At 42.4% G+C, this 12,362-nt stretch overlaps 6 protein-coding genes across 6 annotated transcripts; 1 reads left to right on the top strand and 5 right to left on the bottom strand. All coding sequences in view use genetic code 12, as the record gives it.

Annotated features, from left to right (window-relative positions):
* Positions 1-153: 153 nt before the first annotated feature.
* Positions 154-1,281, bottom strand: FOB63_002108 (uracil-DNA glycosylase; the record flags this gene model as incomplete). The annotated part of the gene is made up of 1 exon (XM_002617746.1): positions 154-1,281. One exon carries the CDS (start codon positions 1,279-1,281, stop codon positions 154-156), a length of 1,128 nt encoding a protein of 375 aa, XP_002617792.1.
* Positions 1,282-1,373: 92 nt separating this feature from the next.
* Positions 1,374-2,444, bottom strand: FOB63_002107 (dolichyl-diphosphooligosaccharide--protein glycotransferase; the record flags this gene model as incomplete). The annotated part of the gene is made up of 1 exon (XM_002617747.1): positions 1,374-2,444. One exon carries the CDS (start codon positions 2,442-2,444, stop codon positions 1,374-1,376), a length of 1,071 nt encoding a protein of 356 aa, XP_002617793.1.
* Positions 2,445-2,618: 174 nt separating this feature from the next.
* FOB63_002106 (uncharacterized protein) lies at positions 2,619-3,830 on the bottom strand (the record flags this gene model as incomplete). Its single annotated transcript, XM_002617748.1, has 1 exon — positions 2,619-3,830. One exon carries the CDS (start codon positions 3,828-3,830, stop codon positions 2,619-2,621), a length of 1,212 nt encoding a protein of 403 aa, XP_002617794.1.
* A 470-nt stretch (positions 3,831-4,300) lies between these two features.
* FOB63_002105 (uncharacterized protein) lies at positions 4,301-6,067 on the top strand (the record flags this gene model as incomplete). The annotated part of the gene is made up of 1 exon (XM_002617749.1): positions 4,301-6,067. One exon carries the CDS (start codon positions 4,301-4,303, stop codon positions 6,065-6,067), a length of 1,767 nt encoding a protein of 588 aa, XP_002617795.1.
* A 104-nt stretch (positions 6,068-6,171) lies between these two features.
* Positions 6,172-9,192, bottom strand: MED14 (Med14p; the record flags this gene model as incomplete). Its single annotated transcript, XM_002617750.2, has 1 exon — positions 6,172-9,192. The coding sequence occupies one exon, from the start codon at positions 9,190-9,192 to the stop codon at positions 6,172-6,174; it is 3,021 nt and encodes a 1,006-aa protein (XP_002617796.2).
* A 665-nt stretch (positions 9,193-9,857) lies between these two features.
* Positions 9,858-11,345, bottom strand: FOB63_002103 (serine/threonine protein kinase; the record flags this gene model as incomplete). Its single annotated transcript, XM_002617751.1, has 1 exon — positions 9,858-11,345. One exon carries the CDS (start codon positions 11,343-11,345, stop codon positions 9,858-9,860), a length of 1,488 nt encoding a protein of 495 aa, XP_002617797.1.
* Positions 11,346-12,362: the final 1,017 nt, after the last annotated feature.

Here is a 12,362-nt window from a genome sequence, read left to right as displayed (position 1 = left end):
ACCTACATATGTTTACCATGTTTGCTTTATACACTATTTGGCCATATTTCTTCCAACCTCGATGCATTGTATTTCACCATAAAAAATTAATGAGATAAAACTGAAAAAATTGAGTGCTACATCAACTTTTTCCCACTTAACTGTTGCTCAAGTTTATGCCGTTACAGAATTTCCGTCAATAATTCCCCAATCAATTGGCTGTTTTCCATTTTGGACTAGCCATTCATTGCACTTCTTGAAAACTTTCAGATCGAAGAATCCCCGATTGGCGGAAAGTGGTGATGGATGAACTGTCTTAAGAACGAGAAACGGTGTCTCTGGAGAACTCAATTGGGTACCAAATTTTGCAACACGCTTTTGAGCTGGGGTGCCCCATGCCATTATGACAAAACCCTGATGATTTTCCTTTTGAGCATACAAAATAGCTGTTTTGATTACTTGCTCTGTAAATTGTTCCCAACCTTGGCCTGCATGGCTATTTGCCTTGTGTGCTTCCACAGTTAAACATGCATTGAGCATTAGAACACCTCTTTTTGCCCATTTAGTAAGGTTGCCTCCACCTGGTCTCCCCTGCTTGTTCAATGAATTGTAATCGGGAATCTCAAAGGAGGGAAAGTCAATCTTGAGAGTCTTGTAGATATTTATAAGCGATGGCGGCGGACGAGTGGGCTCTAAAACCAGGAATGCAAGTCCATGTGCCTGGTTGAAATTATGATAGGGGTCTTGCCCCAAGATCAAGCATTTCACTTCAGGTAAAGGGGTGTAGTGAGACCATGAATATATATGGCCTGGTGGAGGGAAGACTGTTTTCCCTGCTTGGGCTTTCAAAAATCTCTTTAGTTTCAAGAAGTAAGGCTTTGTTAACTCTTTGTGGAGAAATGCAAGCCATGTAATATGTAATGTGTTCACCTCAAGTGCTAAAAGTTGTCTTTCTTCTTCAGTGAGACTAGCCACCCATTCCTTTTTGTTGAAATTGAACTTTTGGCAAAAGTCGTCATACTCATCTTGTGCGATAGAAGTCGTAGCTACCACAGGTTTAGAGATGGAGGTTTCTTGCACCTTTTCAGTAGATTCATCTTTACTTGAATGAACATGTGTGATGGTGGTAATGTTTTCCATTTGTTGAACCTTCTTTTCCGCGACTTTGGTAAGCGGTTTCTGTGCGGTCACTGGCTTTTTACTCAGCTTGGGTTTTTGGTTCACTTGTGCGAAGAATTCTGTGATAAGTTTTGGTTTTTTGGACAACTGTTCGTGTCCACTCTCCTGTTCTCTTTTGGACATGAAAAGACTTAGTTGGATGGAATCATGTGTAAGACGCGAGGACGCGAAATGAGAAAAAATAGGACACGGAAAAGACAACGCGGGAAAATCCACTAGAACAACTTGAGTAAGCCATATGGATACCCATGATCCTTCCTCAAGAACATGCTAGTTAAGACACTGAAAAAAATGTAAATGGCCCCCAAAGTCAATATTTGAAGAACAGCTAACTTTCCGTTCGCCTTGATTTGGCTATTCTGTGTAACATTGTATTGACCCAAGTAGAAAAGTAGTACAACAGACGATGCTAAAAGAAAATAAATGCCTGCAACCAATAGTATTTCCACTCCAAACTGATACAGGAGCCCTCCGCTGAGATATATGGGTCCCTTTTCGTTATACGCAATGAAGGGTGTCTGCTGGATTGTCGTGAAGGAATAGCCTCCTAAAAGAACAAATAGGCACAACATGACTAAGAACAGCAAGATTTTACCTCTACTCATCACAGATGAAAGGGATTCTGGCATGTTTTTCTTTATGACAATGATGGATCCAAGCGTTACTCCAAAAGTTGCGACAAACTTGGCCATTGCATGCTCTTGCTTCAAAATGATTCTCTTTTGCATGCTCAGAGCAAGCCAGTCGGCAAGCTCAAAAAGTTGGTCATCGAAGTTGGTGTCTGGAATATCAAACAGGGCATGTGGCTCGAGCAAAATGTCAAAGTTGTCGAATATTTCCTCGCCTGCCTCATTCGTCCTGATCTTCCTCGACAGTTTGTGTTCCTGTGCAACGTGAGAAGGGGGTATAAGCCAGATTTGTGGAACCGTTTGCAAATTCAAGAACTCAAATACCTTCAAATTGGAGCGATCAATGATATCTACCTCGGCAAAAAGCAAGTATGTAGAGTCAGGGTAATTCGAGTACCAACTCTCAGACAATCGATTCAATAATCCTTTAAGTCTATTACAATCGGCACACCCGTGTCTTTCGTCAGTTGAGGTCAACACTAACAACGTGAAGTGGTTTCTGTTTGGTTGGGAAATGAGAGATAAGTTAGATTCGGAGATAGGAAGAATTGCATTAGGGTATTGAATTGCTTCCAAATGCAAGAGCACATCTGAGGATAACTCCGCAGTTACAAAAACTGAGAGACAGAGGACAAGAAGAAACCGTTGGAAGTTCATCAGAGGAGGTAAATAGTCCAAGTATGCACTAGGAATATTTGGGTGCGACGGACTCGCAGAAGGCCGAAAAAAAAAAAGTGTACCAACTATACCGAATACAACGAATACAACGAACTACACCATAACAAAGTTCACATCCTATGCACATTGGACCCTCTATAGTCGGGCATTCTATTATACTTCTATGTCAGAGACAAAATCCTCTCTTTCATCCTTATTGATCACGAAGAAGCCTAACGTAACAATTGCCGCGCCAAACACGTACCAAAAATGAATATTAAAACCTTTGATAATCCAATCTCCAACCATCGCCAATGGAATAGTGAGCGAAAGCCCCACTGTTACTGTAAGGGGGCTAGTGAGTATAACGGCTTTGCACCAGCAAAAGTCGCTGATAAATGTAATGAACGCGTTGCCAAGGAGAAGCATGAGTACATTCTTGGAATGTGGAACCTCAAACTTCTCCAAACCAGTAAAATGCAAGAGAACGACGATTGGCCAGAGAAACACAAGACAAAAGAGACCAACAAATCCAAAGAACAAGTGAGTGTCTAGAATTCGTTCCGCTTTCATGTCCGTATGGGAGATTTTATGCTTCAATAGAATAGTGTAAATGCCATACACTAGGGCACCTAATAGAGCCAATCCATTTCCCCATAACACAAGCCATGGGTCCTCTGCAGAAGGTGTATTACTGGCATCCGATGAATCGATTTTTGTCACGATTAAAACCCCACTGAATGATAATATAATGCCCATCACTTTATTGGTATTAATTTTTTCAACACTGTAAAAGTACCCAACCAAAAGGGTGAAAAAGGAAGAAGTGGAGGATAAAATCGTTTGCGATGCCACAGAAGTATAGGAAAGTGACGAGTTTGTAACCAAATTCGCTGTGAACCAAAGAATGGTGAATTGTAACGAAAGCATCACTGTTTCGTATATGGGTACTTCTTCGGGGTTCGAAGACGTAGCTAACGAGGCGTCAGATCCTTCCAAAATGGCCACATTATCAGTGGAAGCTCCATATTCAGGCATCTCTTGTGTTGACCCCTCTGGGTCATTTAGGCGGGAATAGCGGGATTTGTGGAAATCCTGTTTCAATGCCTCCACAAATTCCGGGACGGAAAGGTTTTTGTAGCGCAAATACGGTATGAGGTAGAGCGCAAAGCAAGAAGTATTGACCCATGTGATGAAAAACGGCTTGCGGTAGGTGTCAGTCTCGAACAAGTCATTTACTAGAAACGAAGACAGCACCCAAAAAAGAATCACGGCTGCTAAGTTGAGAAGACCCAAGACCCATTTCTGCCGAGACAGAAGTCTGCTCTCCGGTAGGAAAAACGAATGGAAAAATGTCACCACCGCTGTCAGCAATCGTTTTATCATGTAAAAAGAGAGTATTGGGTGAAAGTGCCGTTTAGGAATGGGGCCTCGTAATCAGGACGATGGTGTGTCACGTGCAAAGGTGTGGTCGGGATCTTGACTGGTCCCAGGCTTAACAAAAGGCACGTAGTAAACTTCGAGAAGTCATCCAAAGTCATACTTGTGAAACGAAAAAAAAAAAAAAGTAAAGATAAAAAAAAAAGAGGTAATTGACATGTTCGTGATTTACAATGTGTAAGAGGGACTTCCTAGTACGGACCATGCTCTACTGGTCAAGTATCGTCTGGAATCTTTCTTTTTTTTTCCGTAGTCTCATTTTTAGCTTCTACCCTTGTTCCTTGCGGCGTTCATCTTTCCTAATGCGGCAATAGATAAGACTTGTTTACCATTGACCATCTGATGAATTTTCTTCGTTGCTCGTCTTTTGTCGAGAAAACCTTAATACATCGTCACCTAATCGAAAAGCCGTGTCTATGTCCACACCCGAGGAAGAGGAGTATGACGAGAGTTCGTCTCTTTTCAACCGCTCTCAATCCCAGTCGTTTTTGGACCAGCCCCATGGGCTGTTCCGGGGTCCTAACTCTCTTCACAATTTTGCGTCGTCCTTTACCAGAGCACAGCTGTTTGCGGCGCTGAAAATCGACTTGGATATTCGTAAGAAGCGTTCCTTCTTTGCTCTGGATGGTGACGAGGATGATGAGTTGTTTGATCCTTCGTTGATGGTTCCTTCCAATAGAGGTGAACGGCTCAGTACCATTTTGCATGACATGAGCTCCTTTAGAAGCAATAATGGTTTCGCTGCTACTGGACCATCGCCTTATGATGAGGTTTTCTATCAGGACGATATTGCCAATGTTCTTCACCGGACAAGATCAAATAATCAGTTTACCGGTAATGGGATTCCGATTCCTTCGAAAAAAGTATTTCCGTCACCATCTTTTCTGTCTATCCGGTCGAGTATCTCTTATGCGAGCACTGCTTCACACTTTGGCTTGAAGAAAATCGAAGATAAGGACGGAAACGTTCTAACCGTTGTTTCGGGTCAGTCAACGGCACCACAAACTGTATTCAACTCTATCAACGTCATGATCGGCATTGGTCTTTTGGCTCTCCCAGTCGGATTGCTTAAAGCGGGTTGGGTTTTTGGAATCCCTCTTCTAATCATTTGTTGCTTATCTACTGGTTGGACAGCTTCGCTTTTGTCCAAAGCGATGGACACTGATAGCACTTTGATGACTTTTGCCGACTTGGGTTACGTTTCCTACGGTTCCGCAGCTAAATTGTTCATCTCATTAATTTTTTCTATTGATTTGTTAGGTGCTGGTGTGTCATTGGTTGTTTTGTTCAGCGACTCGCTCTACTCGTTAATAGGAGACGAAGTCTGGACAAGAACACGTTTCAAGTTATTGGCTTTTATCGTGCTCACACCATTCACATTTATGCCTTTGCCGATTCTTTCCTTGGTTTCTCTTTTCGGCATAATGTCCACTATAAGCATCACCATTATTGTTGCATTATGTGGTATTTACAAGCAAACATCTCCAGGATCATTAATTCTGGCAATGCCTACAAATCTTTGGCCAGAAAATGTTCCTCAGTTCTTGGCAGCTCTAGGGATCTTAATGGCCCCTTTTGGGGGTCATGCCATTTTTCCTAATTTAAAGTCCGATATGAGACATCCTCATAAGTTCACGAAGACCTTGATCCCAACTTACACGATAACATTGCTCACTGATTCCACTATGGCGGTAGTTGGGTTCTTGATGTTTGGTGCTTTGTGTAATAATGAAATCACCAGTTTGGTTCTCGAAACTTCCGGATATCCAGCTTTTGTTTATCCCTTGATCAGTGGACTAATTTGCATTGTACCATTGGCAAAAACGCCTTTGAACGCCAAACCAATCATTTCCACTCTTGACGAACTATTTGGCATCAATACGATTGTGGACAATCAAAGCGCATTCATTAAAACGATGAAAACCGTTGGCAGATTCCTTACCCGAGTAGGTGTCAATGCCTTGTTTGTTATCTTTGCGATCTTGTTCCCAGAGTTTGATAAAATTATTGGGGTTTTAGGATCATCTATCAGTTTCCTCGTGTGTTTCATTTTGCCTTGTCTTTTCTACTTGAAACTTTGTGGAGATCAGGTTGGTGCAGCAACCAGAATGGGGCTTAGATTTGTGATTGCACTCAGTCTAGTCCTCGCTATTTGTTGCACCTACGTGACAATTTCCTACTAAATGTCGCCATTGTGCCAATTCCCTTCAAGATGGTGATGTTTAATCAAATTTTCACGTAATCATTGCATTACTTACTCATTATGTATAAAGAAATACAAGATGTGTCACGTTTTCAAAAACCTCAAGAAGCAGTCGGTGACCTTCCTCATTAGAGGCTCCAACATGTCAGGATCCATTAAGAAATCGTAATTAAGCTTGACGAAAACAGTCCCCTTAGGCTTCTCTTGCTGCAACTCCGTTGCAGCTCTAAAAATATCCTCAAACAATTTTTTATACTTCAAATTCTCGGAATTCAAGTTTTCTTTCAACGATACTTTTAAAAGCAATCGCTTAGCTTTGTCGAACTTATTCCTCTTGAAACTTAAAGAAAACACGATTTTATCCATGTGTACTTTTTTGGAGTTGGGTGCTCCTAGCAGATTGATGTAAAAGAGAAATTGCACACAGTTCAAGTTCGAAAACTTCAGTTCCAACTGTAGGCGGCGAAGTTCGTTCGGCAACCTCTCTTTACTGATGTCTTTTAGAATTTCTTTCAAAACTCCGATTGTCTTAAAAATAGGAACATACTGCTTCAAGTACTCAATTGTCCCCACAAGAGCTGTATGAGACTCATTCATTTGCTGACTCAAGAATTTTGTGATCAACTTGACTAATTGATCCTCATCTTCACTAGGGGCCAACGTCAATGCAGCTAGATCATTTGCAGGAAGGTTTAAATGAAAGTGCTTATACAACGGATCAACATCAAATGTTATTTCACTAAAGGAGTTGTTGGTGACCCTAATGTCAGTCTTCTTGAGTTGATTCAACATTTGAATCAACGTGTTGACTTTTTCAACGGTGCTTAATAATTGGTTCACGAGATTATGTGCGGTATTACTTTCACCATTTTCAATTGATTTAGACGAAAGATCCATCGAGTTCAGAAACTCAAACGTCTGAGTGTCTGGATTAATCTTGACGTTTAGTTTTGCAAAAGTTTCCTCATCTGCCTGGCTGCCACTGGAAAAATTACCACAAATAGTCAAATTCAATTTGCTAGAATTGTTTTCAGAAACCAATTGCACCACAAGGAACAACGTGTTGGACGTGACAGAAACAGGTAACAAATTTCCAGTGTTATGCAACGCAATCACGGTTTGATGGTCTGATACAGTGTTCCTCAATGTATGTGGAATGTTGAAACGAGTCAATACAGAATGGTTTGTCACTTTGACGAACTGAATCGACCTCTTTTGTAATTCCTCCGTAACCATATGGTCCACTATCATGTTCGAGCACGACTTTGACAAATTTGTGAAAAACTTGTAATCGAAATCCTGTTCTTCTCCAGCCTTAAGCATTTGGACCCATTGAATTTTCCATTCACCTTTAATGGATTTAAGTCGTGCAACCCACCAGTATGTGTTCGAGGTGAGACCACTGATCATATTGATCAAAAACCATGATGACGGCCATGTGCGGCATCTATAGAACAGAATGGTATTATGTGTCATGGTTTTTTCATCAAGTATGAAATTGAAAAGCTTTGCTGTCTCATAATCATTTAGCTTTATGATGTTATTGGAAATCCATTCAGTGGTAATGAGTTTAGTGCTGAGAGAGCGATTAAATGTATCAAGACGTAATTGAACCAAATTGCTCACAACATTCACAACCATATCCTGCTCGCTGATAAAGCTCCTGTTCTTTACTTGCGAGGGTTGATTGTTGATTCTATTCTGGCATTGGCTTTCGATCAAAGATGGGTCCATAAAATAAAAGAATCCTGTTAAAGGGTTGATAGCCAAAATTGTGGTTCTCTTTGGTGTGAGTTTGATTGATAGTTGATAGGGGTTGTTATAAGAAACGAAGTCTGTTGTCATTTCTTGTAGTTGTTTGAAAATTTTAGAAATTAACATCTCAGAATGTTTGTTGATTACAAGGTTCAAGATAAAATCAACACTCAAATCTGCCGGCTCACCCGTATCAGAGTCAGCTCCACTGATGTCTTGAATGTCGTGATTAAAGTTGTATTTTCCATTTTTGAACCAGCGAAAGTTGAGGTTGTACTGCTTGTCAATGCCAATTTCAATGAACGACTTCCAATTTCTGGACAAGTAGTGGTTACTCCAGTAATTGATAATGATGAGTGAAGTGTTATACTTGAACTGAATGTTGTTTCTCCATTTGCTGTTGACTGACAAGTCTTTTAATTGTTTGGAAATTAAATATAGTTTGAAAGAAACGGCATATTCATGCAAGAGTGAATAGAGCCCCTTTAATGATTGTTTCAATAAGACTTGATTAACCACTGCTTCCAACTTTTCTCTCGAGGTTTTAGGTAGTCGAGTTATGATATTGGAATCCCTATGCGTAATTAAAGAAGATTCGGGGTTTATGCCAAAAAGGAATGCAAAATCAATGAAGAAGAAAGGAGATTTATAATAATCTTCTTCATTCTCAACAATTAAATCATTGGCCACGGTAATGGAGACCTCAAATTCATTGGGAATTGTTATAGTAACACGACCATCTCTTACAACATAATTCTTTTGAAAACGGGGAGACATATCGTCAATAAGGGCCATTCTGGCGACCAAGGTCAAGTTCAAGTCACGCAAAACCTCTAAAATTCTTTCCGGAGAGATTTTCGGCCTTTCGATGAAATTGTAAGAAGGCAATTGTGGTCTTCCCTTCACCAAAACCTCTAAACTTGTGAGAATATCAGAATTAGGTAACTTGGCACCTGAAAAGTTATTGAGTTCATTTAGCCCATAACCCAAATTATCAAAATAGAACTCCTGCGTCCGGAGCCAGTTTAAAATGTCGATCAATTTGGATACATCCTTCGAATTTTGAGCCCATTTCACTAATGTGTATATCTTGATGAAGTCTTGTCTTAGAGAAATAATCAATTCCAAAAACTTCCTTTTTCGAGAAACATCGCTCTCCGAGGTTCTAGTATTAGCTAAATTTTCGATCAAGCGACTGAGTTGCTTGTATGCTTCTTGTGTATGAAATCGTAAGACGTTAGATAGCAGAATAATGTTGTTTGTAATATGCGGGAGTTCAGGGAGCGGCGGAGTTCCACCTTTCCCTTTGGAAGTCCCATTGGTTGTGGCTGAGGAAACACTTTCATTCATCTTTCCACACAGACGCCTGATGGAAATGTGGAAATAATGTAGGAATCAAGCAACTATTTTGAAGCTCTCTTTGTGTTTTGGCCGTTTGATGTTCTCCACCGACGAAGAAAGGGCACTTATGTCTGCTTGGCGAAGTTGGTGAGTATTGTCATAGATTCCAGAGAAAGGTTATGTGCAGCGCGACAGTCTGGAGTTTACATGATGTCACTTTTCCCGTCGATAAACTAAATAAACATGCTACGGAAGGGAGTATGGAGGGTGCATTCTAAATTCCTAGCACTTAGATTGGATGTAGTGTCTTAGTTTTTTAATGTTCGCTGTTGTTGTCGGCGGTACTCTCACTCGAGAAGAATTTATAATATCGGTCTTCACGATTAGTTATTTAATTCTTTACAAGAGGAATAAATATTATATGATGGTAGTCCCAGGTTTCCATTGTCTAGCAAGAAATGAACAGAAAGTGACTTTTATAATACCTATCAACTTTCAAACTTTTCTTTTGTGAAGACATCTCTACCGAGCCCATGAAATTCTCCTTCCAGACTATGCTGCTGTAGCTCCAGTCTGGTTACCGAATTGGAAGATCGTATTCCTCCTATATTCATCTACTCCCGCTTGTAACCCTTCCTTCATTAGTATAGTACATGCAAACTCGATAAATATAGCTAGCCGCGCCATGCAAGATAAGACGACGGTACCAGCGCTCTGATCCACTCAAAGCCCGCTCGATCCAAGAAGTTTGACGCCAGAACACGTCGTTCCTTACGCACCAACAACAATCCCACCAACTCCATAAGCTGCGTGATGATTTGATGCGCTTCGTCCGAGAGCGACATATCCTTCTGTAAAATAGACGCACGATACCAGTCCCAATCGATGGTTGCAATACGGTAAGCTGGGTTGTTCTTGTTCTGGCGACGCTTCAATACTGATGGCGACATCCCTGAGGCACTTGCAAGCTCTGGTGGCGGCATATCGAATGGTAGTCTGTCTTCCAAGATGCAGTAGGTGAGTACACCCAAAGCCCATGAATCGAGTAGCGCACCATCATAATTCAAGCCCATGAGCAATTCTGGGCTCACGTAATCCTGAGAACCGCATTTGGTGGCGAGGAGTTGCCCTTCGTGACTGAGTTTTTTGGAAAGACCAAAGTCAGTGAGCGTGCAGACGGAAGACAGTTTAAAGATCTCTTCAGCCAATTGTTCACCTTCTGATTCTTCAATATCATAGTCTGCCGTCAACAACACATTTTCAAGTTTAATATCACGGTGCACCACTAGTTTTGAATGCAAGTATGCGACGGTCACCACCAACTCTGCAACCACACGGCGCATTAGGCGCCAGAAATGTATACTGTGCACGGCACGGGCGTTATGCAGAAGCCACAGGAGCAACGAACCGCCCGGAGCGTATTGCAAGAAGAAGCATTGTTCGTTGGCCACTTTGGTAGAATACAAGTCGTACATGTCTGCGCCAGCATGCTGTTCTTCGCGGCCAAAGAAACACGCTTCGATTTCCTCTTCTGTAAGCAGAAGGCTCAAGCTATAATCGAGCAAAGAAATCACTCCTGGGTGTTGGAGATGGGTTAGGATACCCAACTCTCGACAGATGTACAGGCGAAAATTGCGTACACTTGTAGTGTCGTCTGTAGGCACCGTTACAATTTTCACTGCAACTAAGTCCCCCTGTTGTGCCGTATTTTCTGCAGCGACAACTGTGCTGAAGGCTCCACTGCCCACCACTTGTACAAAGCGGTACGTACGACCAAGATGCGGCGCCACGAACTCGCGGCCGGCAAACTGGACTGTCGCCAGTTCCATTGGCGGCAGTGGGAACAGCTCATTTGCTGGCATCAGGGTCGGGTTCGATATGTGACGCATGCCTGCCCGCGATACCAGGCGGCGGCGCTGAAACTCAGAGACAACTCTTGTGTTGGTCGAGGGTGAAGAGCCCGGATTTCGCTTTGCTACCTCGAGAGGTTGAAAAGCACCATGGTTTGTTATTGGCGTCGGAAGCTGTGCGAGCGGGCTGTAGTCGTAGCTGGGCCCGTTTTCGCCCCTTTCAAGAGAAATCGGCTCGCCTAACACGTCTTCCGTGGGAACGGTGATTCGCAATGCCGCACGGGCATGCGCCAATCGGTCGGTATCCTCCATAATGGCGAATATTCAAGTAGTTATGGAATAGAGAACTTTGAACACTCGTGTGGTGTGCTGTGCTGTAATGGGAGAATGATTGTAATGTTTGTGCGGGCGCCGATGACTAGTACTTGCAGTTGGTTTCGGATTGAGGATGTTCTGAATGAGTCTGTAAAAGCCCTGTGGTGCGGCTAGTAAATATTCTCACTTGCCGTAACAGAATGCTATAGGTGTTCCAGCGCTACTTTAGCGTTTGTAGCTCTTCCTATATCCCAATTCCCGTAATGTACTATCTGCGGATAGCGCGAGTTAACTACTACATGCCTGCAGATGGCGGCGTAACACAGATATCATGCATGCATCTCAACTCTTTTTGGGTCCGGGAAAGAGTTTCTTCCTGCAGTTACATGGCATCTTGTCTGCCCAAGTCCTATCTTTGGCCAGCATCAAATGCAATTGGTTTTGGTGAAGCAAGAAAGCCAAAGATTGAAGCAGGTTACGAGCGCTGTCTTGCATCCCCGTTGAAGTGCGCATGACACCAATGATTGGTTTTTGCGCTGCCTCGTGACACATTGTCATCAGCTTTCGTCTCTGCCCATACGGCAAAATATTTGTTTCTAAACTTTCTTGTCGTTTGTTCTTCTTGTGCCCATAGCTCGTGGATGTGGATGCACGTTCATGCACCAGTAAATTTTTGGCAAGCCGTGTGCGCATGTTTTGGGTAACCCGCTTTCCCAATTCGGCATGCGGCGCACGCACAAGTCCTTATTTGCGGTGACGGCGTCCTATACTTTCAATGCTGGTTCTTCCCCATTGCCGACGAAGATCTTCGCACGACACTAAATCCGCTTTATCACGCGGCCGTCTCTTTCCCTATTAGGATAGCACTTAATCTTTCCGCATAAAAAGTTGCAATTTTGCAATTCTGAAATTTTGCAATTTCAGGTTGGGCTCATTGAAAAGTCTCACTTATGGTGGTGAACAATGTGTCAACCCACACGACGCACTGGTTTGTGGCCTCTACATACGAAGGCC

The sequence above is a fragment of the Clavispora lusitaniae genome (genome assembly GCF_014636115.1).
Source record: "Clavispora lusitaniae strain FDAARGOS_655 chromosome Unknown tig00000038_pilon, whole genome shotgun sequence".
In the NCBI taxonomy this organism is placed as follows: domain Eukaryota; kingdom Fungi; phylum Ascomycota; class Pichiomycetes; order Serinales; family Metschnikowiaceae; genus Clavispora; species Clavispora lusitaniae.
This window is presented reverse-complemented; position numbering and strand designations above follow the sequence as displayed.